Genomic DNA, 27443 nt, shown 5'->3' with positions numbered 1-27443 from the left:
CATATATTACAGGGGGAACACATGCCCCTGCAATGCCCTCCCCCTGCATCAGTCACCCCCCTGTTTAAATTTGTGAACACTTGTTGTCTGTATATTCTACACAAGTGTCAAAATAAGTTAAATTAATGCATACACGTATGTTGCATATTTATGAAAACAGGATAACTGCACAAGTATGTTTAATACATGAGCTCTCCAAGGAATTTGCTAGGGGAAGTTTACACTCCTTCCAGCAAGTAAGGAATGTGTAATTTAGCAGCATCTAGCACAGGGCAGGTCAAAACCAAAACAAACCCCAACCTCCTCCCCCCAAAGCAAGCCTTCACTTAAAGATTTTCAGATCTTGCATTCCGCATTATCAGAACTTCAGCCAACGTCTAAATGAACACATGATTCATTTTAAACATGCTTTCAATGCTGCTGAATCTAACATACTGTCAAACAAAAATACTGTTTTTATTCTGGAGTATACTGGAAATGCTGTTTGACAAACAGATCTCTCTACCTTTGCTATCAGCATTTGCAGGCAACAGGAAATACCTCAGCTGGTAAATCAAACTAATGTAACTTGAGGTGATGGGTACATTCTACTTTAAGACAAAAGGCCACTTGGAGTTGGTTTTACAATAATGGAAAAGATAACATTTGCTCTGCTTTGTTTTCAGAATCTGATCCTATAAGTAAAATCTGATCTTTGCGAGTTGTTTACTCTCTTTTGCTCGGCATTGTCGCCAGCAAGCCTTGCTCCAGCTTCCTGTGCATTTTTAGAGCAGCCATTTCCAAGGGCTGTGACTGGAAACTGGTTGGGAGTTTGGAGGACGCTAAGGGCTACAAATTGTGAAATACATTCTGTGCCCTACACTTCGGTATACCACAGAAGCACACAGAAAAGACAGCTTGGGGCAAACTGCTTTCTTACCATAAGCACATTAGAGGAGGCACACACAGCCTCTTTCTGCCAGACAGCAACTATCTTTGTTCAAGCTGAATTTTTAAATCTTCCATCGTTCTGTCAAGATGATTAGACAGCAGTGGCACAGCCTGCAACCTTGTGCATGCGTGACTTGCTCATGTTGTGTGCACACACAACTGCAGAAACTGCACTGTTACACAAGTAGTGCTAGGAGCGTCGAACCAGAGGAAAATTTGGTTTTATGCAAATGTGCGCTTTGCAGTTGATTCATTCTGGTCTCTCGGGAAATACAAGCTCCAGCTGTAGCCTGCTTCATCCCATCCCCAGGCAACCTTTAGAAACTAAGAAGTTACAAGTTCCCACTGTACCATATCCCCACAGCAAGGACACTCTTTTGCCCATTTTCAACAAAATTCGTGATTACCTTATGAGACCTACCCCTCATATCAAACACGTATATCACTTGTCAACGGATTTAAAGGTTCCTGGATGATGAGAGAGGCACTGACAAATACACAGCAGATCACATAAGGCTGTTTAGTTTTTCGTAAGAAATTGTTATAAAAAAATAAAAAGACAACTAGAGATTCCAACTACAATTTGCTTTTCATGCCCAGAGAACTGATTGTACCTACACTTTTTTAAGGCATTCAGAGTGCACTCCTCAGGCTGATAACCCAGTGCCTGGCAAACTAAGAAAGGCTTTAAAAACAACAAAAAAAAAACCCAAACCAAAACAAATATAAAAATCTCTGTTCCTCATTCCCAGCCACACACACACACACACAAAAAAAAAGTGTCATTTTTCTATTTGTTTTGTGACAGTTGAACTGAAGAAGCCCTGACATTTTTGATTAAGGGCAGCCAATGAGATTTTTACTGAAAAAATAGGAAATAACTTTTTCATCAGACACTAGACATTTCAGACAGCGTATATACTGAAAATGAACACAATAGCTGAAGTTTCATGGATGCATGCAACACACATTGAGCTGAACACACCACAAACCCAACAAGGCTGCTATTGAAGTCAGCGGAAAGACTTAGATTATGGCCAAAAGTATTTGCCCTTATTTAAATCACTATAAAAGACTCCATTAGAAGTTCTTCCAGCACAGATTTAGACCTTCTTTTTCTAAGCTTTTCCTTCTAGATCGTCATCTTTGTTCTCTCATTACAAATTCTGCTAATTGCGTACATGCACGGTACTCTCACAGGAACAGTACTAAGGATTTGTGTGTGTAATACTGCAAGAACATGAACTAAGAAGCTCATCTATCATGGTCTGCAGTGTTTTCTTTTCACTTCGGCACACTGTTTTGATGTGTTTCGAGAGTAAACAACAGTACTGCACAACTTAACATCAAAAATTTTCTTCTTGTGCTGCTGCTTCCAGAGAAGCTAAAGTTATTGCCAGTCGCTCCAAGTGCAATGTACATAAGTAAGTAACTGGACTGTACTTAAGTACTACCATAGTCAGCAACACTTGCTTTCTATACAGCAGTCCCCCCTCAGTGAAGCATTACAGAGGTAAAAGAATCTGAACTTAAATATTTGTTTATAGCGGTCATGGCAGGGATCCAAAGGTATTCATGTTAATTTACAACACATTTAGGTAAATGATCTGCTTTTGAAGACAGCCAATTTTGTAAAGGCCTGTTGTACATCAAGATCTGTTTCTTATTTCCTTTGCTCACCCCGCTACCTTTTTCAAGTGTACTTTGTGGTTGTGAAAGGTGATGGAGAGAGCAGTTGGGTGTGGAAGCAGTTTACTCATAAGACACGCAAAGCATAGGTGGACCGTATCCACGCAAACTGCACGTGCTCCTTTGTAGTCTTTCTGGCCACAATTTAGAAATAACTTTCTTCAGGAAACTCCTGTAGAATAAATCCCATTTGCAGACACACTTGTAGCCAGGGACTGGGATGAAAAGTAACTGCCCCCTTTACCTCTCTCTCGTGATGGCCAAGACCCTCTTCAGGATTTCTGAGATTGAGGACGTGCACCTCCTGCGGCAGGCCCGTCGTGCCACGGCTCGCACAGCCAGACAAGACTGTGAAACTCTCCAGTAAGGCATGGACTGGGTGCGAATTGTTCACAGGCGATAAGACACACTCACTCCTTGGCACAGGACCTGCGGAGAAGACACAGATGCACATCATTTGGAGAAAAAAGCAATACACAGACTCCACCTGCCAAATAACGATCATCCTTTTGGTCACAAAACCCACGGGAACACACAGGCAGAGGCTTTATTTTATGTTCATGATCCACAAATGAAGACGTTTATTTCTGCTGCCCTTTGAAGTTCTCATGAATATGCGAACTCATTGGTACATTTCTCTCTGAAAGTCTAAATTTGAAGTATGAGTGCCAAAACTGAAGGTAGTTTTGTCTTTACCAGGAATGAAACCAAGGAAAAAAAAGGAAAAAAAAAACCCACCCCCCCAAAAAAGGCTAAAAGAAAAAAACCAAAGCAGTGATAGTGGTAGGAGGAATTGGTTCATCTTAGACATGAATTATTTGTTTATGTCAAACATTGTTATCTCCAAACATTGAAAAATGCAATCATGTATATATAACAATGAAAAGTTAATCTCTAGTATAAAGGTAATTACATCAGGAAGGATTTGGGCGAGTTGGATTTGTTGCTTTTGAAGCAGTACTGATTTATAGTGAACATCCTTCAAATACATTGTACAAAACAGCAGGCATCTGTCACATGATAAAATGAAATGTTTGTTTACTGAGTCTACTTTGTGTCTGACAGCAATTATCTACACTGATAATAGATATCTAGTCCAAAACAGAGTGTACGCCCTTTCAAATAATCACCACAGCATGATGTAGTGCCATACTCTTATATAGTGTGTGAGACACTGTGATGATATAGCAAGATAGCACAAAAGCTGAAACATACGGAGCAGTTTACATTTGAACTATATCTCAGGAAACTAAAGCAAGACAAATATTTATGAAAAGCAGCCCTGCTTTTCCAAAATGGCTCAATCCCACCCCTGACAGTAACAGATACAGTATGTTTTTGATTCAGAAGGTCACAGGAGAACGTGATTGACTTAACCCCTAATTTACACCAAAGCCGCTCAGATAAGAATTAGACTCACATGAATCAGTCAGTTCAGAAACTGCAAGGCATGAAAGAGAAATATACACTAGAAGCATGATTTTTCTTTTTTTTTCTCGACAGTGTACATCTGCAATTGAAGTAAAATGCTTCTTTCCAAAAAAGTTCAAAATGAAAGACAATCCTCAACTGATCAAATGGCAGAGCTGTCTGGTTTTGTGAAGTCGACATCCAGCTATTGTAGCATCAGAGACCATCTGATTTCGGTGTACACATATGTTTAATTATATTAGCAATGGCATACACTTTGCTGGTTAAAAAGACAGTTCACTCAAGATCCAGTTAGCAGCTGGCCATTTAGAAGTCAGAGAGTCCATCTTAAAACAGACTTTATCTGGAAAAAGCAAAGCCCCTGAGCACAGGGTCATTTCCACAGCGCCTGTGGCCATACGTGCCTTGCTCTGCCAAGGGGCCGCTCCTGAAACCCACCGGTGCACAGCACGTATCCTACCAGCTCCCACAGAACAGGAATGATCGTTAAAAGCAATTCTCAAGGCGTAAGTTATGCCTGTGCTTGGGATACAGAGGATAAACAAACTTTCTGCTCTGTGTGAGGAGCTTGGTAGTAGCACTGCTCACCACCTTGGAGGATTCAAGGTTTATTTGGAGTTTTTTCATTCCTTTTTAAGAATATGCATACAAAATGGGACCAGTCCAAGCAATGATACTCAATTTAATAATAATAAAAAGAAAACTATGACAAAGTTACCATTTGTAATGGTTGAAGAAATACTTAGAATTTGTAACAATAACACAACCAGCAGAGAGGCCTCATTCTCCTGGTGTGTAAGGACAGATCAGAGAACCTACTAACCAATTAGCCCAGCTACTGATGTGTAAGTCCTGCAGCAGACCACATTATACAACTGGCACAAAATGCATTTCTAAACTCCACAAGCATTTCTTGGGCTGGGGAACAAAGAGAGCCAAGGAGCATTTGTTCATGGAATTGTTTCTTACAGACCAGAATGGAGCTGACATTGTTAAGATGCTTCTATCGTAACACACACATGAAGAACCAGGTGCAAGACTCAGAACAAGTCAGAAATGGAGTTGCTAACAAAATCGTGCGCTTTCCTTAGCAAAGGTTCAGGAGAAAGAGCTAACACCTCCCTCTCAGCAGATGGATTCCCTTGTGAACACCTATTTCCATGCAGTCCATCTACCAATCCTCTCCTCCAGCCTTAATCTGGTCTTTATTCCGTACAATTTGCTACATTAGAGAAGACACCTGGATTTCCCCCTCACTTCCTACAAGGACACATCCACATGAAGATGACAGCAACTGGTATGTTCAGGCTGTCTGTAACTGCCTTCCCTGCCAGCACCTGAAGTGTGCGTTGAGAAATCCCTTCTTTCAAGGCCCTTTGTTCTGCTCAACATGCAAAATGGAAATACTCCTGAAGGGAGAAGTTCACGTCCTGGATCACTACGCACAGCTGAGCTTACCTGCACAACGGAGGACAGACCGAGGCATGCTCCCCCTGCCTGTGCTCCATCCCGGCGGGACGTGGGACAGATCTCCTGCAGACACCCCAATACCCTGGTAGCAAGCCAGTCTGCACTGCTGCACTAGTCTTAAGCAGGGCTTACTGGTGTAGGCCCACACTTACACCAGTACAGCTGCATGGCATCCCAGCATGTGCTGGCTCATGCCCCAGCAGCCTGGAGCACGCTGCTTCTGTCACCTCTGTTTTGAAGGAAGGGGTGCACTGAGTTGCTCTAGGCCACTCAGTATAGGAAACCAATGGGTTTGCGGAGTTACTCCGTTTGGTAGAGCTGCTTTCAGACCAGCCTCACAAGCGACCAAGATACAGCCCATGAAATTTGAACCCAAGACCAGAGCTACCTACTGGAGGCGGCTCCGCTGCACTCAGACCAGATATGCTGTAAGGCTGCCCACACAGAAGGAATGATGATGGGGTAAATACCAGAGGGCTTACTCTAGGTGTTGCATTTTTTGCTGAGTTTCACATAGGTGCCTGTGTAGCTATGTCTCAAGCCCATATGACCCTCCCTAGGAACTCTAGACTCTCATGAACATTATTTCTCTTAAATGTGCTGGCAGTAACAAACCGCAAACTTCATGCACTGAAATTCGTGTACTTGCCCCATCACTAAATGGGGTGTAGTGCCATGCCCAGCATACCCCTGCATGCCTAGAGGCAGCGAAAGGAAAACTTCTAGATCACGAAGTCCACTGATGCTCAGCCTGTACATGGCACAAGACAGTTCTTTTTGCCACCTCCTCTACCTTTATGCTGTATTTTAGTCTATTCTTTCACTGCTCGCACCCAAGCTATTCACCAAACAGTAACAACATTGCTTTCCAGCACTTCCTACGGCACCTACAGACCTGTCCCAGTTGAAGACAGGTAGGTCCAACCCCAAGGCACTGTCACTCCAGTGGGAGCAACAAGAGCTCTCTCCTTTCCAAATTAGCTGCTCTTGCTCTTCTTGGCTCCCTCACAGACCCCTCCTCCTGCTTATCTTCCTCCTTTCCTGCCGCCTTCCTCTGACTGGAAAGCTAGTTACTTCCCATAAGTAATTTAAATCCTACAAAATGCGTATTTACTACTGTCAAAAAAACAAACAGAAAGCCCTTTCTGTGACACTACTAATCCAATTCTCTGCTTCTATTTGAAAGCCAACATGAAACCACAGCCTCATCCTGCCTGAGCTTTACCATCCTGCTGTCCTGCCCTGCACAAAGACCAGGACTGGGCTCTGCCAGCCTCCTGCTCCAGGCCCACAGCCCGTTCCTACCAACCTCACCTGCACCAGCAACACCCACACCCTGCCAAAATTCACCACCATCACTGCTTAAGCGCCAGTTCACCCAACTAACACAAGATTGCCTCATCGGCTCCAGCTCCAAACAGATACAGATACTCTCTTGCATCTCGTCCCCATCAAACTGGCACTTAAAAGAGTCAAAAGTATCTTCCAGTTTATACACCTTAGTGCAGCTACGAGCCTTTAGTCCCTTCTCTGCTGAGAACATGCACAGGCATCGCTGGACTTTTGTTTAACTTTGGAGCATGTATCCATCATCCATTTAACCTTGTTAACAAATCCTGGGTCTTACCACAATCAAATTTTAGGTGCTTAATGTCTGCAAAGCCTTTTGAGGATGGAAAGCAGGTTAGGCAGTTTTATAAGAACCGCTTATTACGTATGTATTTTAAAACGGCAAACATTTATTGAATTTAGAATTCTAGAGAATTGTTTAGTATTGAATTATTTTCCACTTCCAATTAATAACAGTATTTTAAAGGAAATCTTAACGCAGACCCAACCTGGTTTGATACTAACATCTGGAACATATTCAATACAATTTCAACATTCTTGTTTCCCATATCATCCATGCTACTAATGAGTAACATATGTTCTGCTGTAAGAAAGTAGCAGAAATGGGACTAAGACACTAAAGGGGATAATACAACAACCCAAGACCAACTCATAACTGTGATGGATTTTATTCAAATAGTAAAGGCTAATATACTTTCTGTTGTATTTCCATGGAGATTTCTACAGTGTTGTCAGCTGAAAAGTGCAACCAGCTCCTGCAAATTGTGTGAATCTGTGTGCTGGGGGCTCCACGGCACATTAGCATGGTTCCCATACGCCACACCAGAGGATACAAGCCACACCAATGGGATATAACACTCCTTAGAAGAAGGGCAGATTTATTCTAATTGATTTTTGAATGAGGGAATGACACAAATCTAGTCATTATACATAAAGGCAAAGAATGCAAAATCCAGACTTGAGGAACACCAGGGATCTCTGTGCTGTCAGGTACTGCAGATCCTGCTAGAATTCATCACTCTATATGCTGAAAAGCATGTCTTAGAGGAGGCTAAATATCCAAGCAGAGATTTCAGTATGCTCAGATGACAGACTTTCACAAAAGTTCTTTCGGAGTAGGTTAATTTAAGGACATTTTTTTACTTCAGCTAGTGACAATGACAACTGGAACAAGAAGGAAGAAAACAGACAGGATCCTCAAACCTTTTACTTTTGAATGACAACAGGGTTCTGTAAAAACAAGAGGAGAAGCCATTTTCCTTTGAACTGAAAATCTTAAGAGTCACTGTGCAGCACTTGAGCAGACAGCAATAACTTCTTCCTATAATTTTCATCACTCATTTCTAAAGATACAAGAGTATAGGCAAAGGGCCACTGTCCCACATCGAGCAATCATTACAACCTACACAACCTTCTCGTAAAGGGTTTCTGAGAGAAGCATATATAACAAAAAATTATACTCAAGGATTGAGCCAAGTAAGAAGCTACAGAAAGAAGCGATGCCTGTCACTCAACAAGAAAACATAAGTCATTACTACTTATTTAGTATGGGTGGCTCTGTAACAACTACTAAATTTCTTTCCACACACCCTTCACAAAAGACTACCTGGGAGGCCAAATTTCTGGTGATTCAAATGGCATAGGGAATAATGGACAATGTCCACCATTAATACAAAGAGCAGCTTTTACTGCAGATGACCATGAAAAGACAGCTTTGAACTCCTAAGCGAGCACTTGAGTAAGACGTCCCTGCTCAGGATCGGTCAATTTTGGCAAGCAGTCTTAAGTCCCAAGAGATGGAAAAGACAAGATGAGACGGTAGGAAATCTCACAGCTGCTTTGTGATGAGAGGTCAGTGGCATTGAGGGGACTGCAGCATTTCTCCTCATGGTAAAGGAGAAACATTTCCACCACAATCACCACCAAGGTGGAGCTGGACTGTCCAAGGCACTTCCTGGATGATGCAATTTTCCTCTCTTGCATAAGCGTGACCCCCATAAGAAAGGTGCTGGGGAGAGAAGCAATATATTGAAAGGAAGATTTGTACATTGGACCTTCATACTAGCCAGTAGGAAGACTAAAGTAGATTACCGATCAAAGCATTTTATATTTGTATAAACCTACTGCTGATCTATTTTTGTGCCTTCCACACTGTTTGGCTGGGGAGAGGAGCAGACCATTTGGGTTTTCCTGTTCTGCACAGCTCATGGCAGCAGTACCTACTGGGAGGCAACACAGGACATGTAATTAAGAAGGATACTGTTGCTAGTCTACCATGATTTTGGTAAGGAGGAGAAAAATTCAATGACAAAATTTTGGTGTGTTTTCACTTTTCTGCCTTAGCACATAGTCAGAAACGCATGGAAATAACAAAGGTTCTGACAAACAAAAAGCGATTCTTGGATACTTCGAGAAATAAATTTTAAGGTGTGGAGTAGGGTTTTTTTTTTTATTTACACTGTGCACCTAGTAATTTCACCTTATATTTAAAGAAACTAGCAGTTACAATAGGATATGTTTAATATTGCAATAAAAGCTTTCATATTTTAGAGGGCTAGAGAATGAGAAAAAAGATATAAGCTTACTTTATTAAATAAATTCCATTCTAATTTGGATATTCTCTCCTGTCATTTTTGTGTTTACCCAATACCAGAAAAAAAAAAAAAGTCGTCTGACATTTTTATAGCATGTCCCAACACTTATGTAATTTACTACTGCTACTACACATTAGGTCTTACAAGCTCTTCCTCATGCAACTACGGACTGTGTTGAAATCAGCAGATAACTGCCTTCAATAAGACTATTTACATAAACTAGGAATTCCCCAGGAACAGTATTTTAAAACTTCTTAAAAGCTCACATTTTCCTCATTTGTTGAATAACTCTGATGAGATGCACCATACCTACCAGCTGGTGTCAAGGAATTCAGAGCAAATTCTACTTTAGCAGAAGGTGCAGCAGAGCCCTTACGAGCTGCAACCACAGCAGGACTGAAATAGAGTAAATGTTCATGAAAGCCCTTAAATGCATTTTAGGGCTTTGGCAGAAATGCACAGAAGGAGTAAAAAAGTCCATGAGAAAATGATATGCACAAAAAATGATGTGGGGGCATATGAAAAAAAGGGGACGGAAGCATTGTACTGAAAACACAAACACAGTACAGCTGTTGTACACAGGGCTGGGTAAGCTTCCCTTCATAACCTTAATTTTCAGGGAGTTCATTTACCACCACATCTAGCACAGGCTGCTTGTCAGCAAGAAAAGAATATTTTGTCATGATAGAACTACTTTGGACTGAATTACCACAGGGGCAAGGGGAAGAGGTGTAAAATTACAGGGGAAAAGATTCACAGACATGAACTGATTTTGGCCATTTTGAAAAATCAAATCAAACAAAGCACCCAAAATTTCAGACTCCACATACATCTACTTAAATGAGCGAGCTATAAAACTTAAACCAAGAAGAAGAAAAACATATCCTCAAGAAATATTCACCACAGATGGCAAGATTTGGTTGTAGGAGGAGTTAAAACATACAAGTTATACTAACTAAAAACATGTGCTTATGCAAAAACACAGCAGCAGTTCCCTATTCCAATGCTCAAAGCCCACTGACCTTCTCAAAGCAACTCCACTTCATGACACATCCGTGCTCCTTCACCCTTTTCCCAAGAAAAAAAAAAAATCAACCAACCTATACTGTCTGAAACTATACATTAGCCTACATACTTCATCTTTACATTGTTTTCTACTGTTAATACTATGTGCAATCAATCCCTTGCTCTATGTGCTCTCAATCCCCAACAATCAACCCCCAATTAATTCCCATTCCACTATCATCAACCCTGCCCAGACTCATTCCATGTATGGGGCAAACTGTTCAGATAGTTCAATATATTAGATTACACTTAACCCCTAATATATTTTGATCCTCTGTCTTCTGCAGCCTTTGTAGACATTCCTGTTATGCAGAACAAAGTTTATCTCGCATCTTCTGCCTACCCACTGGGAATCACTCAGATCTACAGATGACATTTGCTGTGATGTTTGGTACAAATTCCTGATGCTGGTTTCTCCTTCTAAGCAAAATAATCTTTTACGTCTCTCTGGAATATGTGTTGCAAAATAACCATTCCCACTGCTCCTAGGCACTGGTAAAAGCACAAGGTTTATCTCATCTGTTTAGCAGAGATGATCTATTCGCAAGTGATGCCTGTACAGATCTCACATTTTTTTTTTTCCATGCAGGAAAAAATGCAAGTTACATTCTGAAAGAAGAAATGCTTTCTTCCACTTTCTTAAAAATAAGCTTCTACTGATGTTTTGTCCTTACTAGGATGTAAAAGTGATGCAAGTTCAATTGGACTCAACTTCTGTAGCAACGTACTGCTACTTAGAAATAACAAATTACACCTAAACTATCCATTTTATGAAAAAAAATTTAAAATAAATAAAATGACAAAGTCAAATTCATTCGTTATACCACAAAACTCATCTCAATACCTGAGCAAGCAAGGCAAAGCTAGGCAATGTCAATCAGTCAGTGTAGTGTTTAACAAAAGAAACTCCAGCTGTCTTGTTTATACACCTATTAAACTAATCAAACAGAAAAGGCAATGAATGAAAAACCTGTTTCGTTTAACATCCGCTGAGCGCCATTTTAAGACATTGCTACGCATGAGGCATAATCTTAGAAAACAAACATCTGTACCTGGAAAACAAAGAAGCCTTTCAAAGCAGATGTACTGTACCACAGGGCTACGTTTTATGTAACCTCTGCTGTTCCTACTTTCTGACCAGAAGCACTGTCAGAGCCCTACCTTCCCTTGAGGTTTGCAACTAAATGCTGCTTACGGGAACTTTTCTCTAGTATTTTTCCATGCCTAAACATGCAAACTCATCCATACATGCTCCCTCTCTCTCTCTCCCTATCCCTTCTACCAAGCAAGCATTTGCAAACCACTCCACTAACATAGGAACATCTTTTTAATCTGTGTAAACAGAATGGCATGAATGTGTTGACTTTCATTTAAATAAACCCAGAAAACACAACTTCTGTCTTCCATGCCAAAGGACTTAAAGTAGTCTACCAGTGTTTCAGAAAGGGTTTCTGAGTTTTTCCAGTTGTTATCCTTCAGTAGTAGAAAACAGATAAGTTTCCAGCAATTGGTCTAAAATTCAAATGTAGATGATCCTCTGGCATGAATCTCAGGTCTCACAGAGCACCTATCCTTTTTTTAACAATGGCAAACATTACTTCCCACCCCCAAGACACAGCTGTATTTCAGAAATGCCTGACTTCCATCACAAATTTGTATCGAGACTGCAAAAGATAAGGAATTATTTCAGATAACAAGCAGTACCTAAGGCACAAGGATTACTTGCATCTTAACAGCCTTAGTGGAAGAACCAACTGTATCATTCAGTTTACATCACTCTTAAGGGATGAAGCTGCCTTCAGCACCATGAGGGTACAGAGGAAGAAATGAACAAACACAAACTATTTCTAACATTCCTTGCTCATTATTCCAAACAACATTCAAACTTTTTGTTGTGAAAGTCTCTTTTCCCCAGAGATAGCCCATAAATTGCCTCAGATTTATCCTCTTTACCGTAGAAAGGATAGGAAGTTGCATGGAAACAATGAATGGAAGTGCACATTTTATCAGGCAATGACAGGAAGCATTCTGCTTGGTTTACATGAGAGCTCCGTAATTGAGGCCAAAAGGGAAAAAAAAAAAAAAAAAAAGAGCCTATAAAAATTAAATGCCTGCTTAGAGCAAAAATAACTAGAACAGGTTTCAAAACCATTGTATTTTTTAATAAATAGGTATTGAAACTCCTCAAATCATCCTACCCACACTACTGCTGTTACTGATTTCCTGAAAATGAGTAAATTAAATATGACAGAGAAGGAAATTCCAGACTTCGTAAAATCAGTTTCAGGAGGCAAAGAGAGAGAACCATACCTACTTTCACGATCAGCCACACAGAACTCATGCATCATCAAAAAGCATGCACAAACACACACGTGTAAACACAGATCAGACCTCAGCAGTCTATGCTTATCTAAGAAAACAAGTTTTCCAAGTCTCTCTCAGCAAAATGCTACCTACTTAAATTGCAAATGTATACTTCAGCTCTTTGTATACTCATGGGTATTCTTGAAAGTGCTGATACAAACTCTAATGATTTTCGAGCCAACACAGGAAGTGTTGGTATCCCATCACAGGCAGCATCAACAGATATCAAAATATACAGTAACAATAAGATTACAGAATATACTCACTAGATTGGGGGCACAGGTAGGATTTTTGGTTTAAGTGGATTTGGTTTTGCTTGTCTGGGGTGTTTGGGTTTGGTTTGTTGGGGTTTTTTTTGTTTTTTAAGTTTAGTTCAGAATGATTTAAAAATAAAAAAATCCTCTGGCAGTTTTTCAGAAATGCAAGCAGCTGTCAGGTGCTTGATCTTCACTGACTTCCATTTGGAGCTACATACAAAGCCATCTTCTGCCCCAAAATACATGCTGCTATATTGGTTGTCCACAGAGGAGTACCATGCAGTGAAAAGAGTTTATCTCCAAAGTCTAACTGATGGCTAATGAGGGCAACATCAAGATCAGGAATTTAAAGGTACCTCATGTTAACTGATTCAGGGTGTATACCAACCACAGAGTTGACAGCTACTCTTACAATTTAGTAACAGCAATTACAAAATTTTCTGAAACTATTAGACACTCAACATTCTAAATGATTACTGTATTACAGACTTCTACAGATCATTAACAGATTTTTCTTTGATTTGTAACATTAGCATCTTTTTTGACAGGTCATCCAAGCTCCAAAATGAAAGCATAGCTGAAGTTTTCCTTTTTAATTTTTTTTTTTTTAGGCCCAAATAGCTTGCTTTTCTTCACATACATAGACACACTGAACTTACAGGGGCGCTGTCTGTGCCATTTTTCCCTCTGTGTGCTCCTTTCCATAACCCTCCTAGACTTCCCTGTAATATGTCTTCTTTTCTACCCGACCCTTATTATTCCATGGAACAGTTCCTACACAGCCCGCTCAGCTTCACCAGCACTTGTTATTCACTACATCTACCTACACGGGGCTCACCTTTCAATAGGATGTCTTACTTTTACCTATCGATTGGATTATTGGCAGGTCATTTTTTGGTTTTCAGGGAGGGAACAATGAATTCTGGATGTTGGTGCATACGGGTGCACGCACATCTGGAGAGACAGAGGTGGTTTCCTTTCAAAGATACCTTCTTTTTGACAGCGGCAGAGATGCTGAGTACCAGGCAGCACAGCTTTCAGCTCAACAGCAACTTGCATGCAGCCTTCTGCTTTAACTTTGCCGCTGCCCCGGAGGGTGCGTGGGAGACTTGCCATTCCTGTCTAACCCATCTGAGGAGCAGGCTAGCAGCCACCGCCTCTAACCCTTGGCCAGTACTGAAGCATGTGGACCCTGCTTGCAACACCAGGCGCTCAGTGAAAAGCAGATGGAGAGAGCTTTTTGGTTTGGGAGTTGTTTTCTTCCCCCCTTGGTTTTGCAGTCAGAAGCCCTTCTGTGCGGACATATAGGTGTTTCACTCTAGCATGAAACTTTATAAGCCTTCCCCTCCCTAATCTCAGCTAGCACGTCAGGAACATCACTTTATACTAAAAAAGGGAACATCTGCTCAGTGCTGAATGTCAGGAAGATCTGATAAACATGCCGCTGGCCGCAGAGTCGAAATGAGAGCAGCGGCTTTCAAACACGCGATTTGCATGCTGCCAGCCAGACTGGGATGCGCTGGGGCTGCCTCTCCTACCTCCTCAGCTGCAAATGGATTGAAAATCATCAGTGGACAGGTCCCTTCATAAAATGAAGAAATGATGCTCTGTTACTCTGGCTCCCAGCTGCGGCAGTTGGCAACTGCTTGCCTCAGTCCCATCAAATGCAGTGGACCTCAGAAGCAGCAAAAGCCAAAGGGAAGGAAACAGGCTTGGGGGAAGATGGCTCTGAAAGAGTACTAGACCTTTCCTAATTAAAAATAACAAGATTACAAGTTCAATTGAAGGCTGAATTCCTGTAACTGACCCTTTAAGGATGAGTTCACTATTGCTGAATGTCTCACTGCACAAACCTTGAAAACTGATCTGTGTTAAGTCCTTAAGCAAAACAAATCTTCCCTCCTCAAAACACTTAAAACTTTCAGTCTCATCTTGAAAAAAGTAAAAAAAAAAAACTATACAAAAAAGAAAAAAGGCAAGAAGTACAGTAGTCTTCCCCAGCCCCCACTCAGTTAACCAAATCTGCTCAGCCTCTGTTGTAGGATCAGCAAGGATATCAATTCTGGAATATATCCCACTACAGGTTTTCTCTTCAGGCTTGTGAATTTTATTATCTGGTTTGTTTTAAACTAAGAAGGACCCTGTGCCCAAAATTGTTCAAGGCTCTGTGCCTAAAGGAGAGGAAGAAACACCAGTTCAGTCCCAGTGCTGAGAAGTGCTTATAGAGTCCTAGCTCTGTCCTGAACCCAAGGGCAGCATCCCCCTGGACAGAGGAACATTGGCCACACTCCCCTGTTTGAAAGCCATAAAGCTGAACGCTGGCAAATGTTTTTCCAAGTTCATTGAGGTACCTCAGACAAGCTGGCTGGCCCAGGCTGGTGCTGGAGATAGCTCAAGCCACAGTTCAACCTCCAGTGAGGTTGAGGCTATAAACATAAACAGAGCAGTGGTCCTGCAACTGTGGTCCACAGGTCACAGATAGCTCAGTTGCTCAAAAGCGGTCTATGTATCCACATTTTCTTTATATCAAATTCAATTACAAATTCTGATGGATAAGGTATCTGACAGTCCTTACAAAATTCTGAGGGTTGACTATGCACCTAGATATTGCTGCACAACACAAAACAACCCACACGTCTGAGTCATTATAAACAGAAGACAATCAGAACATCTTTCAGTAAGCACCAACACCAACAATAAAAAACAAAGTTTCACCAAGTAAGAAAAGAAAATATTTGGAGAGCTCTAAGTACATTTGGTGTTAAGCAAGGGACAGAATTTAGCACAATGTCTAGCAGGCCATGGTCAGCCAAAATACAGTGCATTCCACCTGCCATCAAGTTTTTCAATAATATAACTTGATAATTTTTTACTTGAGTACCTTTCCCCTGCTTTTTATTTAAACACAAAATGATCACCCAAAGTCACTCTTTATTCTACCTCAAAATTTCCACTCTACTTCATTTAAAGTAATAATACAATGAAAATCCAAAAATACAAGAAAAACTTGGGGTGCAAAGAAATACACGCAGTAACGTGAGCAGCTGACCTAATTTAGGCTTTTAGAAACATTTATCTTCACTATTTCCACACACGCCAATTATTCCTCAAAAATGTCTCCTATGATGATATTTTTGTTTAAAATAATAAAAAATCATTTATCATGCTAGTTTTCAAGCTCCTTGGAAAAGATATACATTATACTATAAATCCCCTATAGACATGATTATCTTAAGCTACACAATAAGCTTATATAGTATGTTAATACTATATAATTAAAATATGTAAGTTAATATATGTCCACAGGCATCTGCCCATGTTTTATAAACAGTGTCAAATGACATCTGGTAAAACAAGATAAGAGTTTTCTAAAGTCCACAGCTAGGGTCTTGCAAACATTACTTAAAATACTTATTACCAAATATTTAATTCCCTCCTGTGTGACAAAGCTACAAAATTACTTTAACCCTCAAAGACAGGCAAATAATTACAAAAATGGAAAAGCCAGGCCTACCAAAACTTGCAGCTGTTAAAAACTAAGTGTCGTAACAGCAGAGATATAAACTACCTTTAAGTTATCACGCAATGGCCCTTACCCATGCCAGCTAATCCCCACAGCCATCATTTTTAAGCCACCTGAGCACGATCAGCGTTGGCTGACCATAGCCATGATGGCTCACGTAGTTCAGCAAAACCATGAATATTCCCAAAGTCAGCAACCAGCAAGGACTTGGCTCAGCGCATTGAAAATGCATGCAATAAAACAAACGCTCTCTTAAAGGACACCCCTCACACAGTTTTGGTGGTAAAAAAAAAGGGAATCTGGTTTCCGCACATGATGTAAAATTACATTCTCCCCCCTTTATCTATTCTCAGTTAGCACTTGAGATTCAAAACCTCCGTCTATTAGACTAGACCTGCCCCCGAGGTGACAAGTCAGAGGGCAGCCACCACAGGAAATGAAACTCACGCTGCAGAAATTGCAGCACCGCTGCGCGCCCAGGAGATGGGAGCCCTTATGCCACGGAATAGCACAGGCGGACACGTGGGGACACACGGTGGTTTGGCCGGGTGCTGGGGCCCAAGCCAAGGCAGCAACTGGGCACCATGACCTGGTACCGGGTGTTACACAAAGCTTGCTAGGAAGAACCAGCCCAGGTGCAGGACAGGCCCCCAGGCACCAGGTGGCTGGCTGGCAGGTGACAAATGCTGTGCCTGGCATCTAGGGCATGGCTCTGTGCTTCACACACTCTTGTTGAATTAACCTAATGCTTTTTATCCAAACAGTATCTTTTTTTCAAGGAGACTGAAGGAACTGTCAAATGGTTTCACCCGATCAGCTCTCAGTCCAGGTTAGACCTACCTCCCTCCAGCTTTCAGCAGAAGCAGGGGAATGCTATTAAAAGAAAAGCTGAAAATGAGGATAAGGATCAGGAAGCCTTACTTACTGTTCTGATTAAATGGATCCCAAGTAAATCCTGTTTGGTTTACAGTCTTAAAATTATCCCAGGTTACTGTCACAGCATCTTTTTATGGAACAACATGTATCCTTAGAAGATGCCACAGATCTGAAAACCACTGCACACCTCTCATTTTACAGACAGTTCCTCTTCACATTCACTTTGTAAGACCACTGTACTATCTGAAGGCCTAAAACCACACACAGCTTCACCTACATAACTAAGGAAACAGGGTGGTTTGCTAAAATACCACAGTATGCCCAGGGAGAAGTTTGCAAGGATATAGAAAGGGTCAATATTAAAAATTAAAGCCTTCTAGCCATGATGGAAGAGGTTGCTTGTGCACAAATGCACTGCAGTAGAAGAGCCTTGGATAAAGTCTTTTTGGATCAGCATGAAATGCCATCTTGCCCTGCACTCACTGGACTTTTTCCAATATAAAAAGGAGTGACCATTTGTCAGCTAACAATGTAAAGCAAACAAGCAAATAACAACCCCAAAAAACCCAACCAAAACCCCCAAAATTACGATCTGCAATGTACTCCAATCCTTTCCGTCAAAAGCAGAAGGATTTTCATTCCAGTTCAGGGTTCCCATGGAAAGACAGACCCTGGGTGGATACAGAGCAATATAGCACCTGCATCCAGTATGTCCACATACTGCGGTCATTTGTCCAGGACTTTCAAACACCAGGAAACAATTCCAGACCAGCAATGGTAGGTTTAACCAAGCTCCAAGATCCCAGAAAGTCCTAAACAAACATCCAAACTCCTGCTACTCTGTCAACAAGAAGCTTCCAGGCAGAAAAAGACGACATGGTGAAAAAGGGTAGACTACTTTCTGATAGTCTTGGGTAGCCTGCTGCAGACAGGCAACATCTAACTCAAGAGGCCAGCTACACTTACAGAGATTGAATCTGAAATACAGATGAAGGTCCAAGTGGTCAAAAGTAGCTCGAAGTATGATTAAAACCTGTTGTTTCTTGGAATTGCATGTATTTCAATGTCTGCATCCATTCCGCCCAACTGGTTGTTGGGGTCATGCCAAAATGACTACCAGCTGCCAGGTACCTGTATGAAAGACACCAGCCCCTCCAGCACAGAGAGATGATTAGTCATATCCAACATACACAGAGCGGAGAACCAGAAAGTCTGAATCAACAACACAGAATTTGAACAACAAAATCCAAATCCCTTTCCATTATTGTTTTTTGTTGTGCAGGATGACTTGATACACAGTTTGTTGCCTCAAAGATGGAAAAGCACCTCTGATTCAGACCCGCTCTGAAACCATCTAATCATAAACAGCTGTTTATCTATGGTCTTTAATCATAAAAGGCTTTCAAAGAAAAATAAATAAACATCTTCTCATCAACATCCAGATTTGTTTGCTGGGCACAGTATCTGCCTAGATCAAGTGCATGGTTTTTCTCATCTGCTGCTGCTTCTATAAAACTGTTAATATTCAGACAATTAAATAAATTATCTCCTCTTCAACTGCTTTTGGATTATAGCTATGAAAAGCAGAAACCACCTTTGTTTTTTCCTCCCAAAAGTGGAAGAAATTGAACTTTGTCCTCTTAATAAGGCTGACTCAACAGGATGAGTGGAATACAAGTGCAGAGGTCAAATGCCCTAAGAAATCCGTGTTTTGAACCTCCAGACAAAAAGGCTGACCAGAAGCAACAGAAACAATCCCTGAACATTAACAAGCTCAGTGCTTACACCACACTCGGAAAACAGGCTCTGTTTAAAGTTTGATGCTACATACTAAACCCAGCTGTTAAGCTAATACTGAAGTGTGAAAAACAACCAACCAACCCTCCACCAGTCCACAGGCCATTCCAGCACAGGTCACTGTTGCCATCATCACAGTGAAGTTATCGCAAAGCAAGATGACCTAGACCAGAAATGCCAGGTCCATCTGTAAGCCTACACAAATATTTTTGAGAGTATTTTCAAAGAGTCAAGGATCTGAGACTTGTGAAATGCTTGGACTCAGCAAAACAGATGTAGGTTTCCTAAATACCTAACTATCATTTAAAGGGCAACTTAGCTCTTAAGATAAATGGTTTGCACTAACATGATTCTATGGCTGTATTTTCCCCTTTTATAACCTGTTAACACTACTACTACTAATTTATAGGGAAAAAGAAATTTAGCCTTGAAAAAGGGAGCTTGTCCTTAGGCAAATAACTTGGCTTTTAAATGAGACTTCAAATTAACCCTATTTACCTAACACAACATGTTCTCTTTGAATGCTTTACACAAAAAACACCACTTGACTGTTATTCACATTGTCCTTTAAAAAAGGCAAAACAAAACATATTGTTTAAAAAATGGAAGATAAACTGATGGTGGGAATATGTAATCATCTAACACTTGGCCATGCCCCATGCCCTGCCTGACCTTCCACTCCCCTGAACGCAGTAGTGCAGCCACGAAACACAATACCAGCGTCAGTGGGAAACGACAGAGACTCACAAACTCTACTGAAATTAAAATCTCAGAATGATGCAAGAAAAATTGGGACTGGGAAGACTATTTTGTATCAGTTGCCAGGAGAAGCAGGGCATGAAGGCACACGCTCCCTCCTCCTCCAGGCACCGCACCCTGCCGGCTCCTCTCCACATGGGCTGGGACACTCGGAGGACTTCCCCAGCCAAAGCCAGCCAAAAGCACTTCCAGGCGAGGGGGAAGCCCTCATGCCTCCTCCTTCCTGCTCTCCCTCATGCATCAGTGATATCCATGAACTGTACAATATAGATTTGATAAAAGAAATTATGCTTTATTTCCTTCAATTCTTTACTTCACAGTCTTTGCCTTCTACTCTTTCTTTTCACAGCTTCTCACTTCTCAGTCAAACATCATACTTACTTCCTTAAGCCTCTACAATAAAAGTTAAACCACTACAATTTTTTTGGTTGATAGCATCATCTCGTACACCCTGATTGATGCATGTTCAAGACTGCCTTTGCCAGTCTTTGTTTCATACCTTTTTTCATGATAATCTCTTTGGAGCAGGCATCACTTGGGCCTTAGCAAAAGGATATCCATTCTGCTTGACTTGTAAGCGTCCAAGCTCGGGTATTCCTATCTGCATAAACACTATGTGTCACTAGGTCATCACAACAGAAGTCCATGTTGCAGGAAGATAACAAGGCATGACGTGTTTCAACACACAAGTGTTATCTTGTTTGACCAGATACTACCATGACTCCAATCACAGCGTAACCCAGCCCCAGAACCTCATATGAAGCCAATTATAGGGGGGGTGGGGTGGGGAAAGATTATATGCACCAAAAAGTGTTTATAAAAACAGAAATGCCAGTCTTGAAAGACTGAGAGAGCTTTACCACCAAAAAGCTACCTAGTTCTTTAGGTGACAAATATATCTACAATTTCAATAAATGTTGCTTTAATTAAATAGTACCTGTATTTGTGGTTTGCTTTTCCATACAAAGTGATTTTCTCCATATGCATCCTGTAGCCATGCTACAGCCTTCAATTCAAAAAACTTGTTGTCTTTTAAGAGTTATTCTCTCAACCTAAAATTAAATTTCAGGCCCCTCCTTATGCCTAGGCACAGTAGCATTCTGAAGAAAAACCTATAAGCAGTATTACAATACTAAAGAACAATTTTTTTCTAGGGTCAGAAATTATTTGCAAGTTAAAATGCATTATACACTTACCTATTTTTTAATTAAAAGCTCATTTGGGGATTGTGTGAGAACCTCAGTACTTCTTACCCCCTTCTAAACCGTGAGATTCTATGGCAGTTCTGTTTTTCTTTTTTAAATGAGCTTTAATTTTGGGTAGCCTGTTCTGTTAAAATAAAGTCTACAGGGCATTATCCACACAGAGAGCTGAAGGTCACTACCCAACTGTGCCCATTATCTCATTATATGGCCTAATTCTGTAATGTGTTTTCTTCCGGGATGTGATAATTAGCTTTGTGTTTCTTTGTTTTTAACAAAAACTTGGAGACACCGGAATCTTTTGAGGAAACAGTGAATCATTTTGGAAGGCTGTGTGCAGTTAGAGTCAAAGTTACAACCCTTCCCAGATCTTACAATTTCATGGCCTCCACTTCCCAAAGGAATCTGCTCTTGGATCCCTGCTTTTAGGAAAACAGCTCCAAAAGAATATGAGTACCAATAAATTGGAATTTTCTGGTGAGAAACATCTCAATATACACATTCAGAAAATGAAAATTCATTCTAAATTGGCCACAAAATCCACCGAGAGACCATGTGTTTTCCTTTCCACAGAGGATTCAAATCATGGTAATATACTTGCAGCTTAATCAAGTTAGGGCCAGCAAGTATGTATTCTGTAACACAGCCAAGTCCTGAAGTCGTTACCTTAAACCCAGCGTACATGCTGAACACTTTAGCAGCACATACCGCCTTCAACTCCCATTGAAATCTGTAGATTCTTGTGGGGATGCTGGTTTTTTATTATCTCACAGGGTCAAGCTCTTAGTCCTTAATCAGGCAGGAATCCAGATGAGGTCCATGGGAGATTTGCCAGAGAAAGGACTAAATGGAGAGCGAGAAAGGATGACTCTAAACAACTTGGGAGCAGATCTTTATACAGAACAGACAGCCTGCATATTGTATGCCTGATTCATAGGGAGTAATTTAGCTCACGCAGATGGCAGCCACATGTAAAAAGATTTGGCCATATATATCCTGTGCTTGTGCCTCTTCTTCATGGAAAAGAGAACGGCTCATCACTGGATGGGCATGATTTCAATTATCTAAAATGTAAATTTTGACTGAGTCCAGTAATGCCTGTTAAAGTAACCATAAAAGAATATAAATTCAATTGTAAAATAAACCACATACTAACTAGTACCCTTGAGTACTTCTCTGCCCTCCAGACCTCCACCAGAAATTAAACACAAAAACAAAATAGTTCCCAACAAACAAGTAAAATTGCTCACTTAAGAAACATCTCTCAAAAGGCTATCTGCAATATCAGCCAGAGCTCTTAAATGAATTACTAACGTGTCTCCTTCCATTTCCCTTGAGGTAAAGTTTTGTTTAAGGAGTTTCTTACTAAGTGCCACCACTTACTCATCTTCTTTCTATTTAGGAAAGAATTCACATGCTGCTTGTTGCATCCCTTCTTCCCTTCCAAAATGCAAAAAGACTTTCTCCTCCTTGCCTTCCTTCTGCCATTTCTTCCCCTATTAAGCATGTGCCCTTTGTGTTATCCTACTGGATTTCTCCCCATATAGTCTGACAAGGGCATTTGAAGAAATGTAGAGATGTGGTTCCACAAGAGTTAATGGAGTCCAAATTTTGTTAATGCACTGACCAGCTGCTTGTTAGCTGTAACCAAAAAGAGCATGCACATCAGCAGTTAACTTTTAAATGCATTTTCAAAACTATTAATGAGTTGAAAACAATTCAAGCCCAGGACATGAGTACAGTGTATACTCCCAGGCAAACATCAGATATAAAAGGAGAACCGAGATGGCCTCCATATGAAATCACAATGGCTCCTACAATGGCTCTTCTCCTCAAATAATCTTTTATTGACTTTTGCCTTTTTTTTTTTTTTTAAAGGAAGTTAGGGAAAAGAGTTTCAACTCAGGAAATAAGTCATTTGTGCCCAATGCTAACTAACACATAAGGCATGTAGCTCAGTATCATTGCTACCCAGAAAAAAAGTCTCAGGGAACCTCAAAGCCGATTCGGGTTTCATAAAAATATACAATGTTCACATGCACCTCTAAAGTACTTCCCTTGCAGAGGCCCCACAGGTGCCAAAATCCATCTCCCTGTGTATGGCAAGGGTTCAACTCCCATTTAAGGGCTCACCTGAAGAAGTCAAGAGCCCCCTTGACACTACAGATGGCAGGGACTCAGACAGGGACCCCCAACTCCAGTGATGGACAAGAAAAACCAAGACTTTCGGGGGGGGGGGGGGGGGGGGACGACGACAGGACAGACGGACATGCAGGTAGACTCTCTAAAAACTAACCACGAAATATTAACGCAATGTAAAAGCCCGAGGATGTCCATGCTGCAAGATCACAGCAGCTTTCTTGCCACATGACTTAACTGGAAGCAGATACTTCAGTGAGCAGGGTGGCTTTTCCCTTCTAACAGAAAGGCAAACCAACAGTCCAGCCCTACACACCCTACATATGGGGTGAGCGGTCAGAAACCCTACAGCGAGACTTTCAGTGACTTGGCAACACTTAGAACAGCACAACTTTGTTTTCAAGAACAATCAGTAAAGGACAGTGTTATTTAGAAAACAGTCACAATATCCTGGAACTTACTAGATGCAAAATAACTTTGCACTGGAGTCAGCAGTCTGTGGGTCCTCATACACATTTTGCAAGCTTTATAACAGTCCCCCAGAAAGGGCATTAAATAAAATGAGTAATATCTCTTCCTGCTACATATCACAGGTACACAAAAAAAAAAAAATCTATCATTCAGTCAGCACGTGGTGGTGGCAGTTCATACAGTAAAATCTGTTTTGCTGGAATTTGTAACAGTGTGAAGGTGGCCACTGCTATGCATCTCACATACCTAAATATGTATTTTTTTAATTATTACTGTTATTTTTGCAGAAGAAAATAACATTCAAACAACCCATTTCAACGTATCCATAATTAGGGAGTAACATCAGGTTTTGATTTGGGGAAAAGAAACAAGAACTAGGGACTGCCCTTCCCAACTGACAAAAGTTGGTTATTAAATAAACAGTATTTTAATACAAACAAAACCTAAGCAGACAAAGAATCTAAGACAGGGTCTGGTTAAGTCACTGCAAGTTTTTTTCATATTTTTGGTGGGGCTTAGATAAGCTCAGATGTTTCAGGCTTTCGCTGGCTAACACTGTAGCCTAACACTGAGTGTGAGGGGTTCCAGCTTAGAGTCCAGACAAGGACCACTGCCTCATTTCTTTAACAATTTTAATAGGAAAAGCATGCAAGTTTCAACGGTGCATCGTACAATGGTACGTTGTACAACGGTGCATTTCCTTTCCATAATGTATTGTATATCACTGTTGGAAACTCTGCTAAGTTGGCAAACCCTTCTTATGGGTACAGTTACATCAGTTACATGAACAACAAAGCATTTCTGTCAGCTTTTCGTGTACTTTTGAGTAAGGAGGGGTTGCTGTGCAATAAATCAAATTGTTTCATTGCCACATGCTCCAATTCTGACAGGATATGTTTAACTTGGTGGCTGATGTCTAACCGTACCACCAGGTGAATGACAGATACTTGAACAATACTTTGATACTCCACTTCTGTAAGAGGAAATTCAGTTTTGATCTAGTACAAACATGAGCTGCTGGAAAAAAAAAAGGGAGGCTCCCCTACCTCTGCCTTTCAAGGGTCCCTGTGTTTGCTCTAGCCATCACGAAGATGCAGAGAAAACCAAACACTCTTCTAGGACCTCAAAAGCTCTCACATAAGCACACAGGAGCCAGGCTGAAACTTGTTCTTCTGATCAGTGGACCATTAAACTTCCATTCCCTTCCATGAAGTTAACACCCATTATTTTACTAACATTTCATAAGATCTGTGGTAGTTTACTGGCCGTATAATGTACAGGCAGCCTTAACATCACACTGCAAGGGAAGGTTTTTGGCTAAGGGTAATAAGCCTGACTCCGTCCCTACTTTAAAAACACCAGCCTCTACTAATTAACTGAAGAGTGGCACCAACATTTTCTAATGGGATACAAACAACTGAATAAAAAACACCCCACACACACACATTGAGGTCAAACGCAGACCTGACTCATAATAAAAGAGAAACAAGGCAGAGCAGTTCAGCAGTCCCACTACTCTCAGCCCTACCACCAATGCCACAAACTTGGCCAGAAAAGAAGAACAAAGCTCTTGTTGAGCACAAACGCCCTTTTCTCTGTATAACAGCGCTACAGGAACAAATCAAATATATTCAGAAATAAAGCACAGAAGTGCACTCTCATTCACCAATTAAGTGCCCCTAATATATTAATTAACAGTTTAGTCAACCACCTAGGACAGTCAACTGCAGCTTTCATTCACCATAAATGCAAAGAGAGACCCCATACATAACCCACAATACATTATTAAGTCATTGTACAAAAAAAATGTTTGTATTAAAAACTTCCACTGTAACTGCACTGTTGTATTTAAATGTTCTTTGAGATTATCCAGAAGATTACAAGGATGGTTGTTTAGAAAGTCTGTGCCAGCTGCTCTATGTGTGTATTAGGAGCATTACAAAGGCATCAAATACCCATTAGTGATGACATCACCCTAACTAAGAAAACATACCGAAACGCATTTTGGATACAGTTACAGTGAGGGGTTAGACACAGGAGGAAGAACGTACCCCCAGGGAAAGAGGGGAGTAGAGAGCATCACAGGATCCCATAGGAAGCGAGTCCCTTCATTGGCACTACAGCCCTTGCACACCAGGTTCCCACTAAACCTCTAACTGTACCAGCTGTGGACTATTTAACAAAACAGTGTGGAGCAGCTAACAAGAAGCAGATCAGAAGAAAAAGCAAACCCATGTATCAAAAATGGAGGAGGAATATCTAAAGACTTCAGACCAGAATAACAGTATTGTTACCACCGCAGAACACGAACCCTAGGATTAATTCCATTAAGGAATATGGAGCTGTGCTACACTGCTCTAGAATTTCTGCCAAAAAATTGCCCTAGAGACGTCATGTGACCACAGGTCAGGATCATGTCTGTCAGGACCAGACACCTACCGACTGGTTTGGAATGGGATTAAAGGGCACAAGATGTAGCAGCTCTGTGCAGAACATTACAGTCTAAACATGAACCCCTTCCAGCTGCAGGGGCTCACAGCCCATAGAGAAGCAAATTGAATCCCCAGAGATGGATTCCAGCAAGAGACCGCACCAAGGAGCACTGGGGCACCAGCATGCAGGCTGGCACCGAGGAACACTTGAGGAAAATCATATATCCCTTCCACTGGAACAGCACATTGCTCCTTTCAAAACTTTAATGAAAGCGGCTGGAAGAAGGAGGCAACACAGGTATCAGAACTGAATCAACTTCATTAGTTCAGTCAACTAGAACAAAAAATGTTGATTGGTCTAATTAAATTAATCCAGTCCACTACGCCAAAAAAAGCATTGAATCATTGCTCAAAAAATCCTCCCTAATAAATCTTGATTTCAGTCTAATTTTTCTTCGAGCAATCTTGACAAATCATAGACAGATACATGAATACTTGACCTATAAAACCATCTTAAGCACATCAGTATTTCTCTGGAGAAAGAGGGAAGCTACATTCTAGGACTCCTCAAGGCGGGTACACACACCCCAAAAAAACCCCCAAAATTCTTTGTTAGCAAACTTTACCCAAAATGTCTTAAGATCACCTTTTCACTGAATACTTTTACATAGTGTTTGTGTGATGTTGGAACAAACAGAAGAATTAGCTGGTTAGGTTTTCTCTGCATACAGGAAGATTTTAACACTACCATTAAGCAGCTCAATACTCAGAACTGTTTCATTAGAATTCTTTTCTCCTGAATCATATCAATAAAGTTGAAGTTCAGTCTGGTATTCATAAGAGTTGACTTACAAGCTTCTTGCTGCAAATGTACTTTTGAGATCCAGTAAATGTAACAGAGACCTAGAATTAAGTAACTTCAGGTTTTTAAATTCTTTTATTCAAAACCAACCATCACGGAGAGTCTTAAACATTTTTTATTTTGGGCACCAAATTGCTTAAAAAACCAGCTTTGCTAATTTCAAAAAATAAAATAGAGATGTCAAGAGAATTCACAAGCAATGGAACAGGGTCTTTTTCAAGACTGATTTTAT

At 40.8% G+C, this 27443-nt stretch overlaps 1 protein-coding gene across 3 annotated transcripts in view; it reads right to left on the bottom strand.

The window, feature by feature from the left end:
* TGFBR3 (transforming growth factor beta receptor 3) overlaps positions 1 to 27443 on the bottom strand; it is a 121442-nt gene that overhangs the window by 69090 nt on the left and 24909 nt on the right. For all 3 annotated transcript variants that reach the window (XM_055815232.1, XM_055815231.1, XM_055815230.1), the window contains one exon: positions 2864 to 3048. In XM_055815232.1, the coding sequence (XP_055671207.1) occupies positions 2864 to 3048 (185 nt within the window). The remainder of the gene's footprint in view (positions 1 to 2863; positions 3049 to 27443) is intronic.

The sequence above is a fragment of the Falco peregrinus genome, chromosome 10, assembly GCF_023634155.1.
Source record: "Falco peregrinus isolate bFalPer1 chromosome 10, bFalPer1.pri, whole genome shotgun sequence".
NCBI classification, from domain to species: Eukaryota; Metazoa; Chordata; class Aves; order Falconiformes; family Falconidae; genus Falco; species Falco peregrinus.
This window is presented reverse-complemented; position numbering and strand designations above follow the sequence as displayed.